Source organism: Mobula birostris, chromosome 12, assembly GCF_030028105.1.
Source record: "Mobula birostris isolate sMobBir1 chromosome 12, sMobBir1.hap1, whole genome shotgun sequence".
Lineage (NCBI taxonomy): Eukaryota > Metazoa > Chordata > Chondrichthyes > Myliobatiformes > Myliobatidae > Mobula > Mobula birostris.
In genome coordinates this window covers 56168100-56188950 of record NC_092381.1, presented here as the reverse complement: position 1 = coordinate 56188950, position 20851 = coordinate 56168100, and the positions used below count along the sequence as shown (strand labels likewise).

Here is a 20851-nt window from a genome sequence, read left to right as displayed (position 1 = left end):
AGTTTTACATTGAAATACCACACTAATAGTCCAAGTTTTAAGGTCAAGCTTTGTGTTTTATCTTATTTATCTGTTAATTGTCTTTAAATTCTTTAAATTGCTGTACTGAACATTTTATTTTCTTTCTATTCAGAACTTAAAACAATTGCTTTACAGAAAAGTTATTAATTTTAGAGTCATAATGTCATAGAACATTACAGCACAGAAACAGACACTTTGGCTCATCTTATCGGTGCCAAGCTACTAATCCGCCTAGTCCCATCAACCTGTATCCGGACCATAGCCCTCCATACCACTCCCATCCATCCATCCATGTGCCTATCCAAATTTCTTTTAAATGTTTAAATCGAACCCACATCCACCACTTCCATTGGCAGCTCGTTCCACACTCTCAGCACCCTGAGTGGTTGTTCCTCATGTTCTGCTTAAACATCTCACCTTTCAACCTTAACCCATGATATCTCGTTCTACTCACACCCAAGCTCAGTGAAAAAAGCCTGCTTGTATTTATCCCATCTATTCTCTTCATAATTTTGTAAATCTCTATCAAATCTCCCCTCATTCTCCTGTGCTCTGGGGAATGGAGTCCTAATCTATTCAACCTTTCCTTATAACTCAGGTCTTCAAGTTCTGGCAATATCCTTGTAAATTTTCTCTGCACTGTTTTGATTTCATCGATATCTTTCCTGTAAGTAGGTGACCAGAACCCCACACAATACTCCAAATTAGGCCTCATCAACGTCTTAAACAACTTCAACATAGCATCCCATTTCCTGTACTCAATATTTTGCTTTATGAAGGCCAAGGTGCCAAAAGCTTTCTTTACGACCCTATCTAAGTGTGACACCACTTTCAATGAATTATGGACGTGTATTCCCAGATCCCTTTGTTCTACCACACTCCTAGTGCCCTCCCGTCCACTGTGTAATACCTACCCTGGTTGGTCCTACTGAAGTGCAAGACCTCAAACTTGTCTGCATTAAATTCTATCCGCCATTTTTCAGCCCATTTTTTTTTTTCCAGCTGGTCCAGATCCTTTCGCAAGCCACGATAGTCTTCTTTGCTGTCCACTACATCCCTAGTCTTGGTGTCAGCCGCAAATTTGCAGATCCAGTGATACACCTTACCATTCAGATCATTGATGTAGATAACAAGCAACAACACACCCAGCACTGATCCCTGCAGCACTCCACTACTCACAGGCCTCCAGTCAGCAAAGCAACCACCTACTAACATTCACTAGCTTCTCCCGCAAAGCCAATGTCTGATCCAATTTACTACCAAATATGCTTATTAATTTTCATTCCTATGCTTTGCTCCATAGATTTTCATTCAAAACAAAGAGCAAAGAGCACCAGCAAGCTATTTATTAGTATGTGCGGAGTTGCCAGTGTGGGTTTGAAGAAAAAAATCAGGAACTGACAAACGGATGAAATCAGAGAAACAAAAAATCTAGCAGAGTAGAACTAGAGGAGTTTGGATAAGCAAATGTAAACCCACAAAGAGATTAAAATATGAAACTTTTATATTTCATTATTCAGTTACAAGGCAAACAACATGTTCCATGTGAAAATGCTAGCACTCTAGTAGTGTGATTAAGACCACAACTAACATGATTATTAAGTAATTAATCTCAATCTAATATCTTTCAACAGTTTTAACTGAGAATAAAGCAAGCTTTGCGTGTCAAATTATTTTACTGTATTTTTGTTCGCTTCAATTTTTTTGTAATACATGTGCATTCTTCAATCAAATGCAAGAAACTCAAATTGTTTACACTTCATTTGGATGAACCCATCATCAAGCACTGATTGAATTAAAAAGTATACTTACCATAGTGCTATTCATGCTCTTGATTTTAGCACCATCAGTAATTGGAAAATTCCTTTCCAGCAAGGTAACTCTCTGGCTCAGATTACGAACACTTAAATCAATATATTGCAGCTTTTGGTCATTACGGGTGTGGTAAAACAGAAGGGTGGCATTCAACTCATTTAATTCATCTTGCACGTCCAGGATTTCCTGAAATGAAAAAAAAAAACGCTTAATTGCTAATGGTGTTAGAACACAAATTAAAACAATAGCCAATCCAAACCCAACACAGTCCAGGTACCTGTAATTTTCCCAAACCCAACTCAATTTGCAAAGTTTACACAGAAGCGGGAAAAAAAAGACTGGTTTAAATAACAATGCATGGGCAGCTAGAGCCAAAGAGCACGTGCAATAATATTAATAAATTATCCTGACCCAAAATACTAAATAATGCTCAATCTCTTCCCATTGTTTCTTTCTCAATGCATGAATCTTATTAAAGTTATGATTTGGAAGATTGGCTGTTTTAAGTTTCCCAATATCCATTGCCTTCAGTCCAACAAGCCTGCTCCAACCTAATCAAATGTTCTATAAAATAACGTGTATCTGAACCTGGCACATTAATTGCCCCTGTATGGTAGCAGATATCTGGTACAATAACTTTCAACAGCAAACTGACAAAAGCCACTACTTGAGTAATACTTCAATTATGCAAGTATCAACACTTTGATTGGTCACATCTTGAGAGATTTGCCTTCAAATAATTATTCGCTTCAAGAGAATTTGCTGCGGGTTTAAAAAATGAGGCATCATTTTGTCTGGCAGTTTTCAGTCTACATCTAAATAATTTGTAAGTAATGTAAACAAGTAAATAATTATTTCAAGATTGCATTTGTTTTTTTTTTGGCTAGCCTTTCATGGTAGGATTGCTATTCAGAAAAGCCTCTAACATTTCTGCATTTATGTCTGTCAAAAATGAAATCCAATTTTCATCTCAATCTCTTATTTCACTACTTCAAAACAAGTTTTTTTCTATTCTAAACATTCAAGAAAAAGAGTAATGGAATGTGTTGTGAAATGCTCTGTTCTAACAGAATTTGCTTAGTTAGTTGTGCAGCCTTTCTACTCTCAACAGATTACAGCACTTGGAATTTACATAAATAAATTTACCCCAATCTGTACAACAGGTTCCTTTCATTGACCCTAACAATTTACTGTACTGGCAAAAGTGAATAATGTTAACTGTTGAAATGAAAACTGCTCTGTATTAGGAGTATATAATCAAATGTGTGCAAGCAGGATAAGTATATCGTAAGAATAGGCTTCATTGTAGTTCCTGGGAATTTCCAAGAAATTTATTCTCAATACATTTCTTCCTACCCATTAGAGAAATTGATTTAATCACTAAACACAGTACAGTTAGACAATACTTGAATATTTCCATGCTTTTTATACAAATAGCAAACAAAATTACCACTTTCTTTCTCTACTTAAACAGATCTCTGATATACATTTCCAAAAATAATATGTTAAACTTTTAATTGCTCACTTTCACTTAACTTTCAATCTGTAGTATTTTTTCCTGCAAGGTTTTTTCTTTGGATTATTGAGTTTTTTTTTACACTCCATAATAGAATCACACATCACAGAAACATGCCTTGAGGCCCAACATGCCCCTACCAATCTATACCAATTCCATTTTCCAGTACTCAGTCATAGTATTCTTTGCAATGGCATTCAGCTGCTCAAATGCTAACATACACCACCCTTCAGGCAATGCAATTCAAAATTCAAGCGCCCTCTGGGTAAAAAAAATCCACAAATTCACTCCAAATCTCCAACTGCTTACCTGAAAACTATGCACACTGGTTATACATATAAACTGCAGCTCATGGAAAAAGTTTCTCACCTTTTCCCTCCTATCACTGCTCCATCAATTTTGTATATCTCTATCAAATCACCCCTCAGCTTTCCTTGCACCAAAATCTCATTATTGAAACTCTTACTCCGAGACAACATCCTGGTGAATCTTCTCTGCGTCCTTCCAGTACGTGCATCAAGAAACTTGTTGAAAAAAATTGTTTATTTATTTCACAATTCTGTTCTGTAATTCAAATTTTAAAAGCGATCTGTCAATTCGGTAAGCATCTGTATCCTATCCACAGCAAATATGAAGGAATGTATTCTATATGCCTTCTATACGTACCTATTTGTGCTGCTGCCTTCAGACCATTGTCCCTCTGCTCCTCAGTACTTAAGATACGACTATTTATTGTTTGCATCCTAGCCACAGCCCTCCCAAAATGCTCATATTCTACAGGATTATATTCCATCTGCCATCTTGGTCCTTATTTAATCTAAAGTACAGTATCAGTAGCATAGTGGTTAGCACAATGCTTTACAGTTCCAGCAACCCAGGTTCATGTCCTGCCCCTGTCTGAGGGGTGTCTGTGCTCTCCCCATGACTGTACGGGTTTCCTCCGGATGCTTCAGTTTCCTCCCAAAGATGTACAGGTTGGCAGGTTAATTGGTCATTGTAAATTGTTCCGTGATTAGGTTTGGGTGCCATCTCACTATCGACAAAATCCACAATGGCATCTGTGAACTTACTAAGTATACTTTCTACATTCACATTCATAAGCAAGGGTCCCAATAGCTGTGGTACATCAAGTCTCAGGTCTTTCAATTGTAAAAATAACCCTCTACCTCTCAGTACTAAGCCAGCTTGAAATTCATTTCCCAATTTGCCCTGGATCCCATACAGCACACGGTCAAAGGCCTTACTGAATTTCATACAGACTGCCAACTAAACTGTTATCATCAACACACCTCCTTGAAAAATTCAAAATTATTCAGCAGGAACTTCTCATACAGCCATGCCGACTCTGCCTGAAACCCTGTCTCTCCAAGTGCAGAATGTTCTCAACAAATGGTTATGCTTCAATCTTTTGTGATCGCATCTGACTTTCTTATTTGCATTTAAACTATCAAGTGGTTTATCTAGAAAAAAAATTAAAACAAAATAGCAGCAATTAAAGCAATGGGCTAGAACATGCACTACTACTACTACGTCGACTCAGGCCTGGGGGGGGGCCGGAGTCGGGCAGAACATGCAGGGCCCAGTTTACTGCCTGGATCACTCCCACAACTTTTCCAGATGTAGAAAGCTGAACAAACTGACCTTATGTACCCAAGTTGCAACCTGTAGATTCTGAAAGGGAAGCAGGCCTTGAACTCATCCAGGAAATTATGGTGATCCAAAGCTATCTCATTATATATTATAAAATCCAAGAACATCGGGAATCTGAAACACTTCCAGCCCCAAGCATTTCGCATAAGGGGTATGTACTCAACCTGTATCCAAAATCTAAAATAATGCAACGTAATTATCCTGAAACACCAGCTACTTATCTTTACAGAGGAGACACCTGATCAATTAAAAACACACCCTTTTTAGTTTTAATCTCAAGTTCCTTATATTTTCAGTACTTTTCAAACTTTCAAAATGTAGGTCAGCTGCCCACAATGTTACAAATGGTAGAATGTGCTTATGCCAATTCAAAACTTGGCATAAAACATTTAATGGGTTTAAAATTAGCATTTCTTTTTCCAGTAAACCATAAAGTATGAATGGAACTCATGAGAAATTAAGCAAAGCTAAGTAGTTTTTAAAAATTACTTAATAAATGCAGCAAATAAAACAAATAAAATTCTTAGCAGCGATCATTTTCTAACAATTAATTTGTATTATAATCACAGTTTAGATTGCAGGTTCAACTACAACATAGTTCTAAACTTTCCACTTTGCTTGTAATGATCCCACACAAATTGATTTTAACACCTGCAAAGAACACTCAAGTGATATGAAGAAAACACATAACAATAATTTCATACAGGAACTAGTGTATGAAAAATGTTGGCAGAAAATAAAAAGAGACTGTAGACTAATATTACAGAAGAATTTGTGTGTCAAAGTAGCAACCCGCATGGATATGTCTGTCAATCCTACAAAGACAGCAGAGCACATTGAAACTGAAACTTATTAAAACATATGAGATGCAGGGTTAGATAAGCAGAAGCAGAAAATAAAACAGGTTATGCAAGCATCCCAACTTTGGTTAGGCTAAAGCTTGAGTAGTGTGTCCAAATCTAGTCACTATACACCAGAATGTGAAGCTTCTCAAGAATGTAAAGAATGTCCAAGAACGAGGAAATTTTGCTTCGTTGGATTAGAAAGGCTGTGTTATTCTCCCTAGAAAATGTTCAAAGATATGATAGGGATGGCAACAATTAATCAAAAAACAATTGTGGAATATCCTCCTTGAATTCAGCTGCCCACAAGGATTCATCTCTCCTTTATAACAGTTGTCAAAAGGTCTTCAACGGAGCCAAATCTTACTTAAGGTCAGAGTCAAATAAGGCAGTACTTTACTTGCACCCACATCAAATAAACTCAGTGTTATTAATCTTCTTTACTAATGAAAAACTGTTCAACTCATTGTGACTACACAAGAGCCAAGGTCATCCAAACTTCCAATAGCCTAACTGCAATATGCAGATGATGGTTGCAGTTGTAGACATTCAAAAGGCCAAGTTCCAACCCCTTGACACTCTTTCCCTAAAGCATACCAGAATGGGCCTTGTACTCCATAAAATGTTTGCAATTCATGTGTTTTGTTTTGTGTGTGATATACACAAGAATGTAGGGGATCTGATTAATAAGTTTGGAGATAGTAACAAAAATTGGTGAAATTCTGGATAGAGTTAAAGGCTTCAGTAGGATTCAGACCAGTTGAAAATGTGGGTAAAGAAATTGCGGATGGAGTTTAATCCAGACAAGTGAGGTGTTGCATTTTGGGAGCTCAAATGCAAAAAAGTACACAATAAAAAGCAGGACCCTTTGGGGCACTGGTATACAGAGAAGTCTTGGGGTGCAGGTCCATTCCTCTCCGAAAGATACAACACAAAAGAAATATGGTGGTAAAGAAGGTCTGTACCTTTAGATGTAGGGATGTTATGTATAAAAGTCAGTCATGTTACAGTTGTTTAAAACTTTTGGTTAGGACATATTTGTAGGACTGTGTTCAGTACTGATCACCATGTTACAGGAAGGCTTTTGAGAGGGTGCTGAAGAGGTTTACCAGGATGAATGATACTGGATTAGAGAACACTAACTATAAAGCAGAGGTTCCCAACCTTTTTTATGCCATGGACCAATACGGTTAAGCAAGGGATCCTGGAACCCCAGGTTGGGAACTCCTGCTATAAAGTGAGAATGGACAAACTCCACTATTTTCTCTGAACCACCCACCTACCTCCCCCCTCACCTGGGCTTAACTATCACTTGCCAGCTTACACTCCTCACTCTCCCCCTACATTTTATTCTGCCTTCTGCCCCCTTCTTTTCTGGTCCTGATGAAGGGTCTTGGCTTGAGATGTCAACTATTTATTTCCCTCCATAGATGCTTCCTGACCTGCTGAGTTCCTTGATATTTCATGAGCATTGCTCAAGATATCCAGTATTTGCAGAATCTCACGTCCTCACACTTAGAACACAATATTCCAAGTATGATCTAGCCTGACTTTTATAGAGCTCCAACATTACCTCATGGCTCTTAAACTCAATCCATGACTAATGAAAACCAACACACCATACGCCTTCATAACCACCCTATCAAATTGCGCAGCAACTTCGAAGGATCTATGGATAGGGACCCCAAGATCCCTGAGATTAATGGACTTCTGTTAATCAAAAGATATTAAACGGCATAGCAAAAGTCACTGTATCCATATCTTGGGATTAGGAATCTTAAGGATTTAACAGCCTATTTCTATTCCTACATTGGAGTGCATTTTCCTGTGTCGAAAGTGAGCAGGAAGCAAATAAAAACAAGCCAGAAAAATAAAACAGTCTTTTATAGAACAGTGAGGAACAAATGGTAAAATGAGAATAATAGAAGGAAAAGTACTATCAATTCAATCATTCAGGTAAACAGAATGTTCACCCAAGATGTCATCCATGTGTTTGGCCTCTTTAGAGGTCACACTGGAGCAGTATTTACTGTATGGTAGCTTCAGCTTGGCACATAAATCGATATCCCAGATGGAAAAGCATTTTAGAATGGAATTGACAAGCACCATATCTATTGCAATTGTACTGAAAACATACAGTACTAAAGTAAAAGAAGGGATATTGGAAAAGTAAACACAAATACTCCAGATGTGTTGAATAGCAGGCAGGATAAAATAGAAACTGTATATTACACTGGGATTCTGGAGTGACTTGTGGGGTTGGGGGAACTACTACACGTAAACAGTGAAATGGTAAGAGCAAAGATTCAGGAAACCAGGTGTAGACAAAATAAAGATAGATTAGTATAGATACATCAAAGAGGAAAGCAAAGGGTGCAGCCTTTGTAGGAAGTGAGAGACAAAGCACAGGATCTAGATGACCTAGAAGATTTAGAAAAGTGCATGCAAAAAGGGAAGGGAAGACAGGTTACAAAAATCAAGAGGATAACATTTACCTGATAAAACTCTCTAGATCAGAGTGAAAACAAAATGGAGCAGTAACATTTTCATCATAAAGGAATTGGAGAGGATGTCAGCAGAAATGGAATGTTTCTCAGATACTCAAAAGAAGGTAGGCCTATTTTGAACGCAAGGTTTCCAGATACACACATTTTATCTCAAGAAAAGGACCTAGGAGGTCAGACTGTGTGGACTAATGCTAGCAGTTCAATGGGAATTGCCTGTATTAAGCTGCTAAACTGAATGGTGGCAAGTAAGAGAGAGAATGAGGAAGAGCAAAGAAATTGTTAGCATAATCCAATGGAAAACAGGATGCCACGTACATAGCCGACAGTCAACTTTAGCCGGATAAAGATGCTTCCCCCAGTTTTAAATCTGATACTGGCAGAGAAAATGGAATGCCCCAACTACAGAAAACGTTACTCAATTTCAGGGTAATATTGCTATTTTTAATGCATTCAGGTAAGAAAGGATTTTTAAATTAACCAAAGAAAAATTATGCTTAAAATTTGGCAATTTCCATTTTGCATCCAACTGGTCAACAATATTACAAGCACAAAAATCCACATTATTATTCAACATCAAAGACAATCCATTTAGTATTCCATCCTACAAAACAATTGCCAGTGGGGACGAGAAGCCTATCGGAAAAAGTTTGGGAAACTAAACCAATCAGACTGGAGAATGAACCTGATATTTTCTTTTCCTGAATGACTTAATGCTACACAAGACAGGTGACCCCTGTATTGTAAATGTTAGCCTTTCAGGTAACAAAAACACTCTTGCAGAATTCACAAATAACGATTCAAAAATTTATGAAACAGGATTAGATTCAGTTTTACAGAATATATGTGAAAAAGTTAGTAAATCAACAAGTTTATCTTTTCTTTAAACTCGTATATACAGATCCAACTTAGTACAGGTAAATCATGATATGGCAGCTTCCTGCATATTAACTTTTGTCCCTTTTTAATGTACCCATCTACAGAAATACAGAACAATTTTAATTTGTCAAATTAGACTGTTTTGTTTACATTATCAACACCAGAAACTAACAGATTTATTATTCAAAAGGGTAATTGAGGTAAAATCTCCAAATAGCACTTTGACGATTAGCCTGTTTAATCACTAAGCAATATTGATAGAAATTGTTAAATTAACAATTTATGACTGATAGAAAAGTTGAAGAATTTACTGTTAAATCTCAGTAATATTCTTCTACTTCCTTTCAGATATTATTTTGATGAAATGTCAACAGCAAAAATAGAACACCATTACATCAAAGCAACCTATTTTATTGCAACTCCAGTATGACAAATAAATTACAAAATGGAGGATATAGGGAGTGAGTGAGTATTCTACATGACACTGAAAAAAAATAAAATCACTTGATTTGAAATATTCTCATCCTCATTTCTTTCAAGTGCATTCCTTACCTCATTTTGCTGAAGTGTCTCCATTTTTTTCTTCTGATCTTCTAAGGTTGCTTTTATAGTACCAACATCATTCTGAACACTAGTAAGCGTGCTCCCAATTGTGGCAACACTCTGTAAGGATCAATGTAATGAACTCAGGTTTTTCCCCCACATATATTTATATATTACAGCTTTTTTGAAAAGTTTTATAATCAGAAGCATTTGTTCCCAAATATTAATATGCATAACCATTTTTAAATATCAATTTTCTGGATGATAGTAATCCATTTATGGCTCAACCCAAATTGCTATTCAGAAGTGATGATTGGCTGTTTCCTTCAGACAGAACAAGTCAAATGGCCAAATGCTCCCACAATTCTCTTGGATAAAGAATTTGATTAGTTTAAACTCCAACAAAACATTCTATACCTACAATAGGAGAACGTGTACAAGTGGAGTGAGTCTACATATTTTGTCTATTCAGTGAGTCATTTCAACAATCTATAAATCAGCAAATCACATGTTACAGGCATTTTTAAACTGATAGATTGGATTTTATACCTTGTACAGCTTTTATATTGAATTTGTTTTTCACTGTGGCAGTTTATCAAAACCATCCTTACAGCCAAGCCCACTGTTGCATCCAACACAAGTCCTACTCTTCTAGAACCCCACATAAATGATTTTTACCTAACACTCCCACTGTGACCAGCCTCCAAAGGGATCAAAATTCTGAAGTGTACATATTAATTTTGTTTTCACAGATCTACTCTTCTCTGCAAACTGCCTTAATGTAATCATGCCAAAGTACACCTATTTTCTGTTCTTCACTCACATATAGTTGAAATATTAGGATTCCTCCTCAAGAATAAAACACAGAATCTTGCTAGGCCATCTCTTAATTGATTTTCAAAGACCACATTGGATATATCCAATGTATGCTCTGCAGACCAGTTTTTGCAAGAGTTTGATCAAATGATAGTCAAGTGATATAAAAAACTATTCTCAGCCTATTGTGTGTATCTATATATAAAAAAGCTCCTTTGTAATATATTCTTCTGCTTTTAATATCTTCCTTTATCTTTAACCTATTAGGTTTAAATCCCAACTGAGATATCAAATATATTTTACTGTTGTAATCAATCATGCATAAAAAAACAAGTAATTGCATTGATGACAGAAAAACTGCTTTATCTGATGTAAAAACTTAAAATGACGCAAGTGATTTCAGTCAATTAGATCAAGCAAATAAAAGTACAGAAACCTTCTGGAGTTCTTCCACAGTGACTGGAAGGTTGATTAGATCAGATGCTGATTTGACGTTGGCTTTTAAATGAGCAACAGCTGAATTCAGTTGGTTAATCTGGTAGAAAACAAAAATGTGAATTGAGTTACATTTAAGTATAAGCTGGAAGTCAAACAAAAATCTTACAATCAGTCTCTCTTCCACTTATGTGCCAGTATCTATTGCTTTCTCAGACACAAACATTATCTTCAGCTTGTAATATTTTAACTCCAGCAAATTGTTGGCTTCAGCCAAAAATAAATACCTTTTGCTGAAGTTGGCCAATGTGCAGATTTTGAGAGCAGCAATGGAAAATTTGACCAAATTTCAAACGTTTAAATAATATTAAACAGGCATAGCAAATAAATTGCATAAATTAAAAGCATTCATCAGGTTTTTTGAATATCAAAAACAGGCAGATTCAACATTAGACTTAGATAGGAAGTAATGAAAATAGTGAAACATCAGAAACATGGCACTTATACAGACAAAGGCAAAGAACGGGCTGAAGATCAGAGAAGCAAAGATAAGCTACTGTAGAAGAGATAAAGTGGGGCTATAAATAAGAGCTGGAAGCATCAGAACAAAACAGACTTCTCAGAATTTTAATAATTGTTCTATTTCAGTAGTAATCATGCTTGCTCACAATGGAATATCGCACTTTAAGAACCCCAAGTATCATACAATATATTAAAAAAAATACTGGGAAGGGTGAGCCTGACATCAGTGATGGGAAATTTATTGGAAGGTATTCCAAGGGAGGGGGTATACAAGTATTTGGATAGAGAGGCACTGATTAGGGATCGTCAACATGGCTTTGTGCATGGTAAATCTTGTCTAACTAATCTTAGTTTTTTCAGGATGGACGTGTCTACTTGACAGGGACTCCCATGGGAGGTTGGTCAAGAACGTTCAGTCACTCAGCATTCAAAATGAGGTAGTAAATGAGATTAGACATTGGTTTTGCGGGACAATCCAGACAGTGGCCTTAGATGGTTGAGTTCTCTGATCGGATTTCCGTGATTAATGGTGTGCTACAGGATTGGAGCAGAGTCTATTATTGTTTGTCATCTATATCAATAATCTGGCCTAATTTGAAGGACTGTGTCTGTCCAGTTTTGGTCACCTACATACAGGAAAGATGTAAATAAGATTAAAAGAATATAGAGAAAATTTACAAGGATGTTGCTAGGACTTGAGGACTTGCAAAAGGTTGAATAGGTTTGGGCTTTATTGAGGGCCAATTTGATAGAGGTATACAAAATTGATAGGGTAAATGCAAGCAGGCTTTTTCCCACTGAGGCTGAATGAGATTATAACTAAAGATAATGGATCAAGGGTGAAAGGTGAAATGTTTAAGAGGAACATGTGGGGGAACTCCTTCATTCAGAGGGTGGTGAGAGCGTGGAGGATACTGCCAGCAGAAGTGGTGGATGCAGGGTTGACTTCAACATTCAAAATATATTTGGATAGGTACGTGGATGGGAAGGATATGAAAGGTTACGGCCCAGGTGCAGGTTGATGGGTCCAGGCAGATTAATGGTTTGGCATGGACCTGATAAGCTGAAGGGCTTGCTTCTGTGCTGTAGTGTTCCATGACTCTACACATTTCAACTGTACCCCTCTCTATCATTTCCTCTGTCACCTGTTCCACATACCCTCGGCCAGCATCTATGGAGATATAATGAGTCACTGTAACAGGCTTGAAAGCACAGAAGAGAAATAAGAAGAGGGGTAAGAGGGATGATAGAGCCAGGTAGGGTGAGGAGAGGTAGAGCTGGAGAGAGAGTCTGGAAGGTGATAAGTAGAGACACAAGAGATTACAGTGCTGCTATCTGATGAGGAAGGAAGGTGATAAGGGAGGAATGATAGGCAGTTGGAACCAGTTGGAGGAGACTCAATGTGTGTGTAGGTAATAGGCAGATGGAACCAAGTGGATCAGAAGGAGAGAGAACAGACCACAGGTTCCCTGAAATTGGAAAATCCCATGTTCATACCATTGGTTTGTAGACCAGAAACAGAATAAGAGACAATGTCTTCTAGTTTACATTTGGCTTCACTTTGGCAGTGAAAACATAGAGGACAGACAGGTAGGTGTGGAAATGGGGAGTTGAAATGCAATGTGACCAGGATGACCAATGTGGATACAGCACCCATGTTCTGCCAAATGACGTCTACACTTGTCTCATCATTGTAGAGGAGGCCACATTTGGAGCACTGAATGCAGTAGACAAGGTTGGAGGCAGTGCACGTGAATCTCTTCTTCAGTAGAAAGGGCTATCTAGGTCCCTGGATGGTGATAAGGGATGAGCTGTAGGAAAAAGTGCTGTAGGGGACGAGCAGGGGTGAACAGGTGGAGATGAACTAGACAGGGTTACGGTGAGAGTGGTCCCTGCAGAAAGCAGAAAATGGTGTGCAGGAGAAAATGTGATTCATGGTGGGATCTTATCACAGAAATGACAAAGGACGAGGTGCTGGATCCCAGGTCTGGTACGGTGAAAGACTAGGACCAAAGGGACTCTGTTCTGTCTGGGTGGAAGCAGGGTGAGAGCAGAAGTATGGGAGATGGAGGAATGCAAATTACAATTCCATTAACCACAAGAGTTGAAGCTATATTTCCTGAAAAAGGATTCTGCAGACATCCTGGAATGGAAAGGCTCAATTTAAAAACAGATGCAGCATAGACAGCTTAAAAACTGGGAGAAAGGGATGGCATTTTTACAAGAAGCTGAGTGGAAGGCAGTTTAATCAAGGTAGGTGTGAGTGTCAGTTGGTTTAACGTAAATGTCAGCAGATAGTATGTCACCTGAAATGAAGATAGAGTGATCTAGAAAAAAAAAGTCAGAAATTGTCCAATTGAATATTCATTTCCTGCTGATCTGCCCATATGCAAAATATCACTAACTATGGATGGTGTTCTCCAGGTATTTTTAAAAGCCTTTTGCTCTCATCATTTCTTTTGCTCCTTGCCATCCTCTGATCCCTCCCCAGCTTTCAATTTTCATCTGGTTATATATTCATTGCCACCTTACTGACCAATACTCAAGTAAATTAATATTCACAGCTGCAAGAAAAAGTTTGTGAATCCTTTGCAATTACCTGCTTTTCTGCATTAATAATTCATAAAATGTGGCCTGATCTTCATCTAAGTCACAATAATAGGCGAACACAATCTGCCTAAACTAATATCACAAACAGCTGTACTACTACTCATCAATACTGAGTACATCATTTAAACATTCACAGTCCAGGTTCAAAAAAGTGTGAATCTCTGGGAGTCAGTTGTTCCAATCAATGAGACTGAAGGTGTGGATTGTAGAGGTGCCCTACCCTATATAAAAAAAGACACACAAAGTCAGGTTACTGACAGAGCCTGCTCTTCTCAAGAAAGATCAATTTATGTGCACCATGCCTCAATCAAAACAATTTTCAGAGGGCCTTAGAAGGAGAAGCTGGAAAAGGACACAAAAGCATTTCTAAAGACATGAGTGTTCATGAGTTTTCATGTATCCACAAGAAAAACACTAAAGAAGAATGGTGTTCATGGAAGGACACTACAGAGGAAACCACTGCTCTCCAAAAAAAAACTATTGCTGCACGTCTCAAGTTTGCAAACGACCACCTGGATATTCCACAACACTTCTGGGAGAATGTTCTGTGGACAGATGAGACAAAAGTTCAACTTTTTGGCAGAAATACACACTGGTATGTTTTGAGGAAAAAGCGTACTGTACACCAATACCAAAACCTTAACCCAACCGTGAAGCATGGTGAAGGAGCATCATGGTTTGGGTCTGTTTTGCTGCCTCATGGCCTGGACAGCTTGCAATCATTGAGGGAACAATGAATTTAAAATTGTATTAAGACATTTTACAGAGGAGTGTCAGGGTAATGGTCCATCACCTGAAGCTTAATAGAAGCTGGATGATGCAAGACAATGATCCTTGAAGACAGAAGTGGGTGAATTCATTATGGGGAACAAGGAAATAGCAGATGAGTTGAACAGGTACTTTGGATCTGTCTTCACTAGGGAAGACACAAATAATCTCCCAGATGTAATAGTGGCCAAAGGACCTAGGGTAATAGATGAATTGAAGGAAATTTATATTAGGCAGGAAATGGTGTTGGATGGGCTGTTGGGTCTGAAGGCTGATTAAGTCCCCGGGACCTGATGGTCTGCATCCCAGGGTACTTAAGGAGGTGGCTTTAGAAATCATGGACGCATTGGTAATCATTTTCCAATGTTCTATAGATTCAGGATCAGTTCCTGTGGATTGGAGGGTGGCTAATGTTGTCCCTCTCTTCAAGAAGGGAGGAAGAGAGAAAACAGGGAATTATAGACCAGTTAGCCTGACATCAGTGGTGGGAAAGATGCTGCAGTCAATTATAAAAGATGAAATTACGACACATTTGGATAGTAGTAACAGGATTGGTCTGAGTCAGCATAGATTTACAAAAGGGAAATCGTGCTTGACTAATCTTCTGGAATTTTTTGAGGATGTAACTATGAAAATGGACAAGGGAGAGCCAGTGGATGTAGTGTACCAGGACTTTCAGAAAGCATTTGATAAAGTCCCACATAGGAGATTAGTGGGCAAAATTATGGCACATGGTATCGGGGGCAGAGTACTGACATGGAGTGAAAACTGGCTGACTGACAGAAAACGAAGAGTAGCGATTAACGGGTCCCTTTCAGAATAGCAGGCGGTGACCAGTGGGGTACCGCAGGGTTCAGTGCTGGGACTGCAGCTGTTTACAATATATATTAACGATTTAGATGAGGGAATTAAAAGTAACATTAGCAAATTTGCCGATGACACAAAGCTGGGTGGCAGTGTGAAATGTGAGGAGGATGTTATGAGAATGCAAGGTGACTTAGACAGGCTGGGTGAATGGGCAGATGCAGTTTAATATGGATAAATGTGAGGTTATCCACTTTGGTGGTAAGAACGGGAAGGCAGATTATTATCTAAATGGAGTCAAGTTAGGAAAAGGGGAAGCACAACGAGATCTAGGTGTTCTTGTACATCAGTCACTGAAAGCAAGCATGCAAGTACAGCAGGCAGTGAAGAAAGCTAATGGTTTGCTGGCCATAACAAGGGGAGTTGAATACAAGAGCAAAGAGGTCCTTCTGCAGCTGTACAGGGCCCTGGTGAGACCACCCTGGAGTACTGTGTGCAGTTTTGGTCTCCAAATTTGAGGAAGGACATTCTTGCTATTGAGGGAGTGCAGCATAGGTTCACAAGGTTAATTCCCGGGATGGCGGGACTGTCATATGTCGAAAGACTGGAGCAACTGGGCTTGTATACTCTGGAATTTAGAAGGCTGAGAGGGGATCTTACTGAAACATATAAGATTATTAAGGGATTGGACACGCTGGAGGCAGAAAGCATGTTCCCACTGATGGGTGAGTCCAGAACCAAAGGCCACAGTTTAAGAATTAGGGGTAGGCCATTTAGAACGGAGTTGAGGGAAAACTTTTTCACCCTGAGAGTGATGGATATATGGAATGCTCTGCCCCAGAAGGCCGTGGAGGCCAAGTGTCTGGATGCTTTCAAAAAAGAGATGGATAGAGCTCTTAAAGATAGCGGAATCAAAGGTTATGGGGATAAGGCAGGAACTGGATACTGATTGTGGATGATCAGCCGTGATCACAGTGAATGGCGGTGCTGGCTCAAAGGGCCGAATGGCCTACTCCTGCACCTATTGTCTATTGTCTAAAACACAAGAGGAAATCAACAACAGAACGGTTTAAAAAGAAGAAAATTCATGTTTTGTAATGGCCAAGTCAGAATCCAGACCTTAACCCAAGTAAAATGCTGTGGCATGACCTGAACAGGTCTGTTCATGCAAAGTATCCCAGATATCTTGATGAACTGCAATAGTTTTGTATGGAGGAATGGTCTAAAATTCCTCCACACCAATGTGCAAGTCTTATCAGCAGCTACAGATGGAGGTATTAAATACAGGATTGACAAACCTTTTTCCAGCCCGGACTATAAATGATTAAATGTTTTTGATAAAGACATGAAAAGTACAACTGTTTGTGTATTAGTTTAGGCAGATTGTGTTTGTCTATTATTGTGACATAGATAAATATCAGACCACATTTTGCGTAATTAATGCAGAAAATCAGGTAACTGCAAAGGGTTCACAAACTTTTTCTTGCAACTGTATTTGGCATATTCCACATTTACAATAAATTATTTATTTTCTTCTGAGCCATTATGTTTTCCATTATGCAGACACCGCGCATTTGCTTACTTGTTTATTTAGTTCTGTGATGTTGGTCCATATTTTGCTAATTCCTTTGTCACCAGCATCTAGGTTAGTAAGATCCTTCTGGATTGCAAGAAGATCTTCATTTAACTTTGGAATGTCACTAAACGAGGCCTTTTGACTAGATTCCACTACAAGGACAAAAACATGTTTTAGTCTTAAAACTAAAATTTGAAGGAAGATCAAATGAAAAGCACAAGTCCAATGGAAAAGCTGATTTGCTCCATATCTATGCTCTCAAATATATATTCATGAAAGAAATGGAAAACCAGAGCAGTAGTGATTTGAGTGCAGGCTTTGATGGCACAAACTTTACATCTAAATACAAGAAAATAACTGAACATTACAAAACCTACTTTAATCAGAATTACCAGGAGGGAAACTCGCTAATAGGGGCAAATACGTTCCCATAAATGCTGCTTCTGACAACTTTGTTACTGCAGAAGAATAAAGGTAATAGAAGGCTGAATGCAAAACCCTGTACGAAGAAAACATACAGCAATCACTCATGACACTTTACATTGGCATTCATATTGTGAATGTGCCTATTATTACTTAGGGCAGAAAGTAAAAGGAGGAAGATAGGGTTCACAATTTATCAGTCAACCACATAAATCACATTGAAGACATGTGTTGAAGTCAAGAGTTACTGCCAGCAATCAGTAAATAGAGCCATTTAGCTGGAACAAAAACAGTTGAAAAATTATTTAAAAGAGCAGTTGTACTTGTGTTCCTACCATCAGCAGATGTGCAACTTAACCTCAGCAATTCTAAGTAATCACCACCCAACTATGATTGTGCTTTCCTAATTGCTTAATTTTTTTTAAATATAACTTTTGTGGGACAGAAGAGGGAAACTAGGGTCAGGTTAGGGTTTAGGGAAAAGGACATAGGTGAATTAAAGGTCAGGCTGGAGTCTAAGTCTTCGCTCCACATCTGAAAACCAGAGATGCAGATTTGGGACATCAGACTAGAAGTGAGTGAACAAAGGCTCCCCCCTCCCCTTCCCGGGGTCAGTGAGTTGTTGACAGATTCTGGAGTCAGAGTTCCATGCAGAAATAGGTAAGGAGTTCCAATGACCCTTCTGGGTTTACAAATGAGTAAGAACAGAGTGAGTCACAGGGTTCAGGGTCCTGGGGTCATTGAGTCTGGAGTTCAAGACCTAGTATTCAGTGACTGGCGTGTCTTGGGATCGATGCTGAGAATTAAGACCCAAGAATCAATCAGAAGTCCGGAGGTCAAGGCCTATTGGCCAGAGCTGAGTCTGCAAGTCAGATGAGGAGGTTGAAGCCTGATGTTTGCAGATCTGAGTCTGAGTCCACTGGAAACTGAAGGTTTGGGGCCAGAGGCCTGTCCTGGGTTTAAAGGACTGTGTTTATGCATGGGAACAGGGTTGTTTTTGCTGTTTTTGTCTTATTGTTTGTTGTGTTCTGTGTCCTTCTGCCAAGCATTGTGCGCATGCTATATTGCCACTGGAATGTGTGACAACACCCTCAATGTACTGGTTGTTAATGCCAAACGACGCATTTCAGTGTATGTTTCAATTTACATGAGACAAACAAAACTGGAATCTTGCCAGTTATGACAATGGAATATAACATATAATATTTGATCAGTGCTTCCATTTGTGAAGGCAAAGAGTTAGTCCAGTTACTTTTGTAAAGCACTGAGTTTTGTATTTTGTATCTAAATAGATCAACTGCTGCAATGAATCATTACAGTTTCAAAGAGATTTTCTTATATTCCAAACAGATCAAATTTTAAAAATATAAAACGGTGTCACAGCTCAATGACTGAAAATAGTGAAAATCAGCACAGCTATTATATTAAACTAGTAATTGCCTTTCTCAGCAAGTAACAAAAACACAGCTTTACTCTGCTTTCTTTCAGCATGTCTTAATCAATTTACAATCCTTTTTATTCCCTGCAACCAAAATATCTTTTCCTCATTATTTTTCTCTATTTGTAACTGTCTACATACTACAAACTGCTCCACTGACTGTATATCTACCCCCAATTAGCTTGTTTCGTGATTTAATGTGTATAAGATGCTGAGAGACAGTGATCATGTGGATAGTCAGAGGCTTTTTCCCAGGACTGTAATGGCTAACATGAGAGGGCACAGTTTTAAGGTGCTTGGAAGTAGGTACAGAGGAGATGTCAGGGTTAAGATTTAAAAAAAAACGCAGAGGGTGGTGAGTGCATGGAATGGACTGTTGGCAATGGAGGCAGGTACGATAGGGTCTTTTAAGAGACTCCTGGATAGGTACATGGAGCTTAGAAAAATAGAGGGCTATGGATAACCCTATGTAATTTCAAAAGTAAGTATATGTTTGGCACAACATTGTGGGCTAAAGGGCCTGTATTGTGCTGTAGGTTTTCTATGTTTTTAATGTATCCAGCAACGGAATCTGTTCAACTCCCCGGTCAAGGCCAAGTAATAACGATCATATTTTATAATAACAAAGACATTACATAACACTTGGATCACAAAACTGTACACCCTCCAATATCACAAAAGCTTTTCATAACTTCTGAATATAATTAAGTGTCCGCAAACCAATAACCCCTTTTCATAGTGTGCTTATTGTAATCTGGCAAGATAATGGACAATTCACACAAGGCAAGCTCCCACCAGCAAGTCTGATAATGACTGTTTAATTGTATTTTGAGATTCTGAAGAAAGCTGGCCATGACTTTAAAATCACATCCCACAACTTTCATCATGTTTAATTGTCACTGAACCACACACAGAAGTAAAGCCAAAGGAAACAAGTGTACCTCTGGGACCAAAGTACAATGCACAATACCAACAGTCATACACAGCACACAGCATATATAGCACATATAATTATGATTTTTAAAATTCCTAAGGCAATATTTTAAAATATGCACATGTGGGGGAGAAAAGACCTCACGGGGGGTGGGGAGGGGAGGGGGGATTGTTGCTCACTGCTGCTTACGTGCGGGGGGACTTTTGGGTTCACACGTTTAACTGTCATTCATTCTTTGGGGTACCTCTCTGTTTTCGTGGATGTTTGCAAAGAAAAAGTATTTCGGGATGTATATTGTATACATTTCTCTGACATTAAATTGGTCCTTTGAACCTTTAATGTTGCGCCTAAAGATGGGCTTTCCTAACTGTACAATACTCTCTAAGTACTGCAATGCAGCATCCAACTGTAATGCAATGAAACTTCAGACTGTTGTAAAATGAGGCTTGAACCCACTGACGTTTGACTCAGAGGCAAAATGCTACATGTTTATTAACAGATTTCATATTTATCCAGTCAGACACTGTATTCACACCAACAGTTTAACCTCAATGAAGAAACCAGATGAATAAAGAAATACATTTCTAAACAGACTACAAAATATGCTTGTACAATTCATAAGTTCCCAAAAACAAACAACACAACAAACAGCCAATCCGTTTAGGCAAATGTTAAATATGGGATAAATCTTGACTAAGTCTAGGAATAGCATATTATTCAAATTTATTTAAGGATGGTGAGCAGGGCCTTAAATT

The 20851-nt window shown here is 38.3% G+C and overlaps 1 protein-coding gene across 1 annotated transcript in view; it reads right to left on the bottom strand.

Annotated features, from left to right (window-relative positions):
• Positions 1-20851, bottom strand: part of efcab14 (EF-hand calcium binding domain 14) — a 56567-nt gene that overhangs the window by 24395 nt on the left and 11321 nt on the right. Inside the window, exons 3-6 of the mRNA XM_072273831.1 lie at positions 17308-17453; positions 11023-11121; positions 9780-9890; positions 1834-2022 (exon numbers count right to left, since the gene is read on the bottom strand). Coding sequence (XP_072129932.1) covers positions 1834-2022; positions 9780-9890; positions 11023-11121; positions 17308-17453 — 545 coding nt within the window. The remainder of the gene's footprint in view (positions 1-1833; positions 2023-9779; positions 9891-11022; positions 11122-17307; positions 17454-20851) is intronic.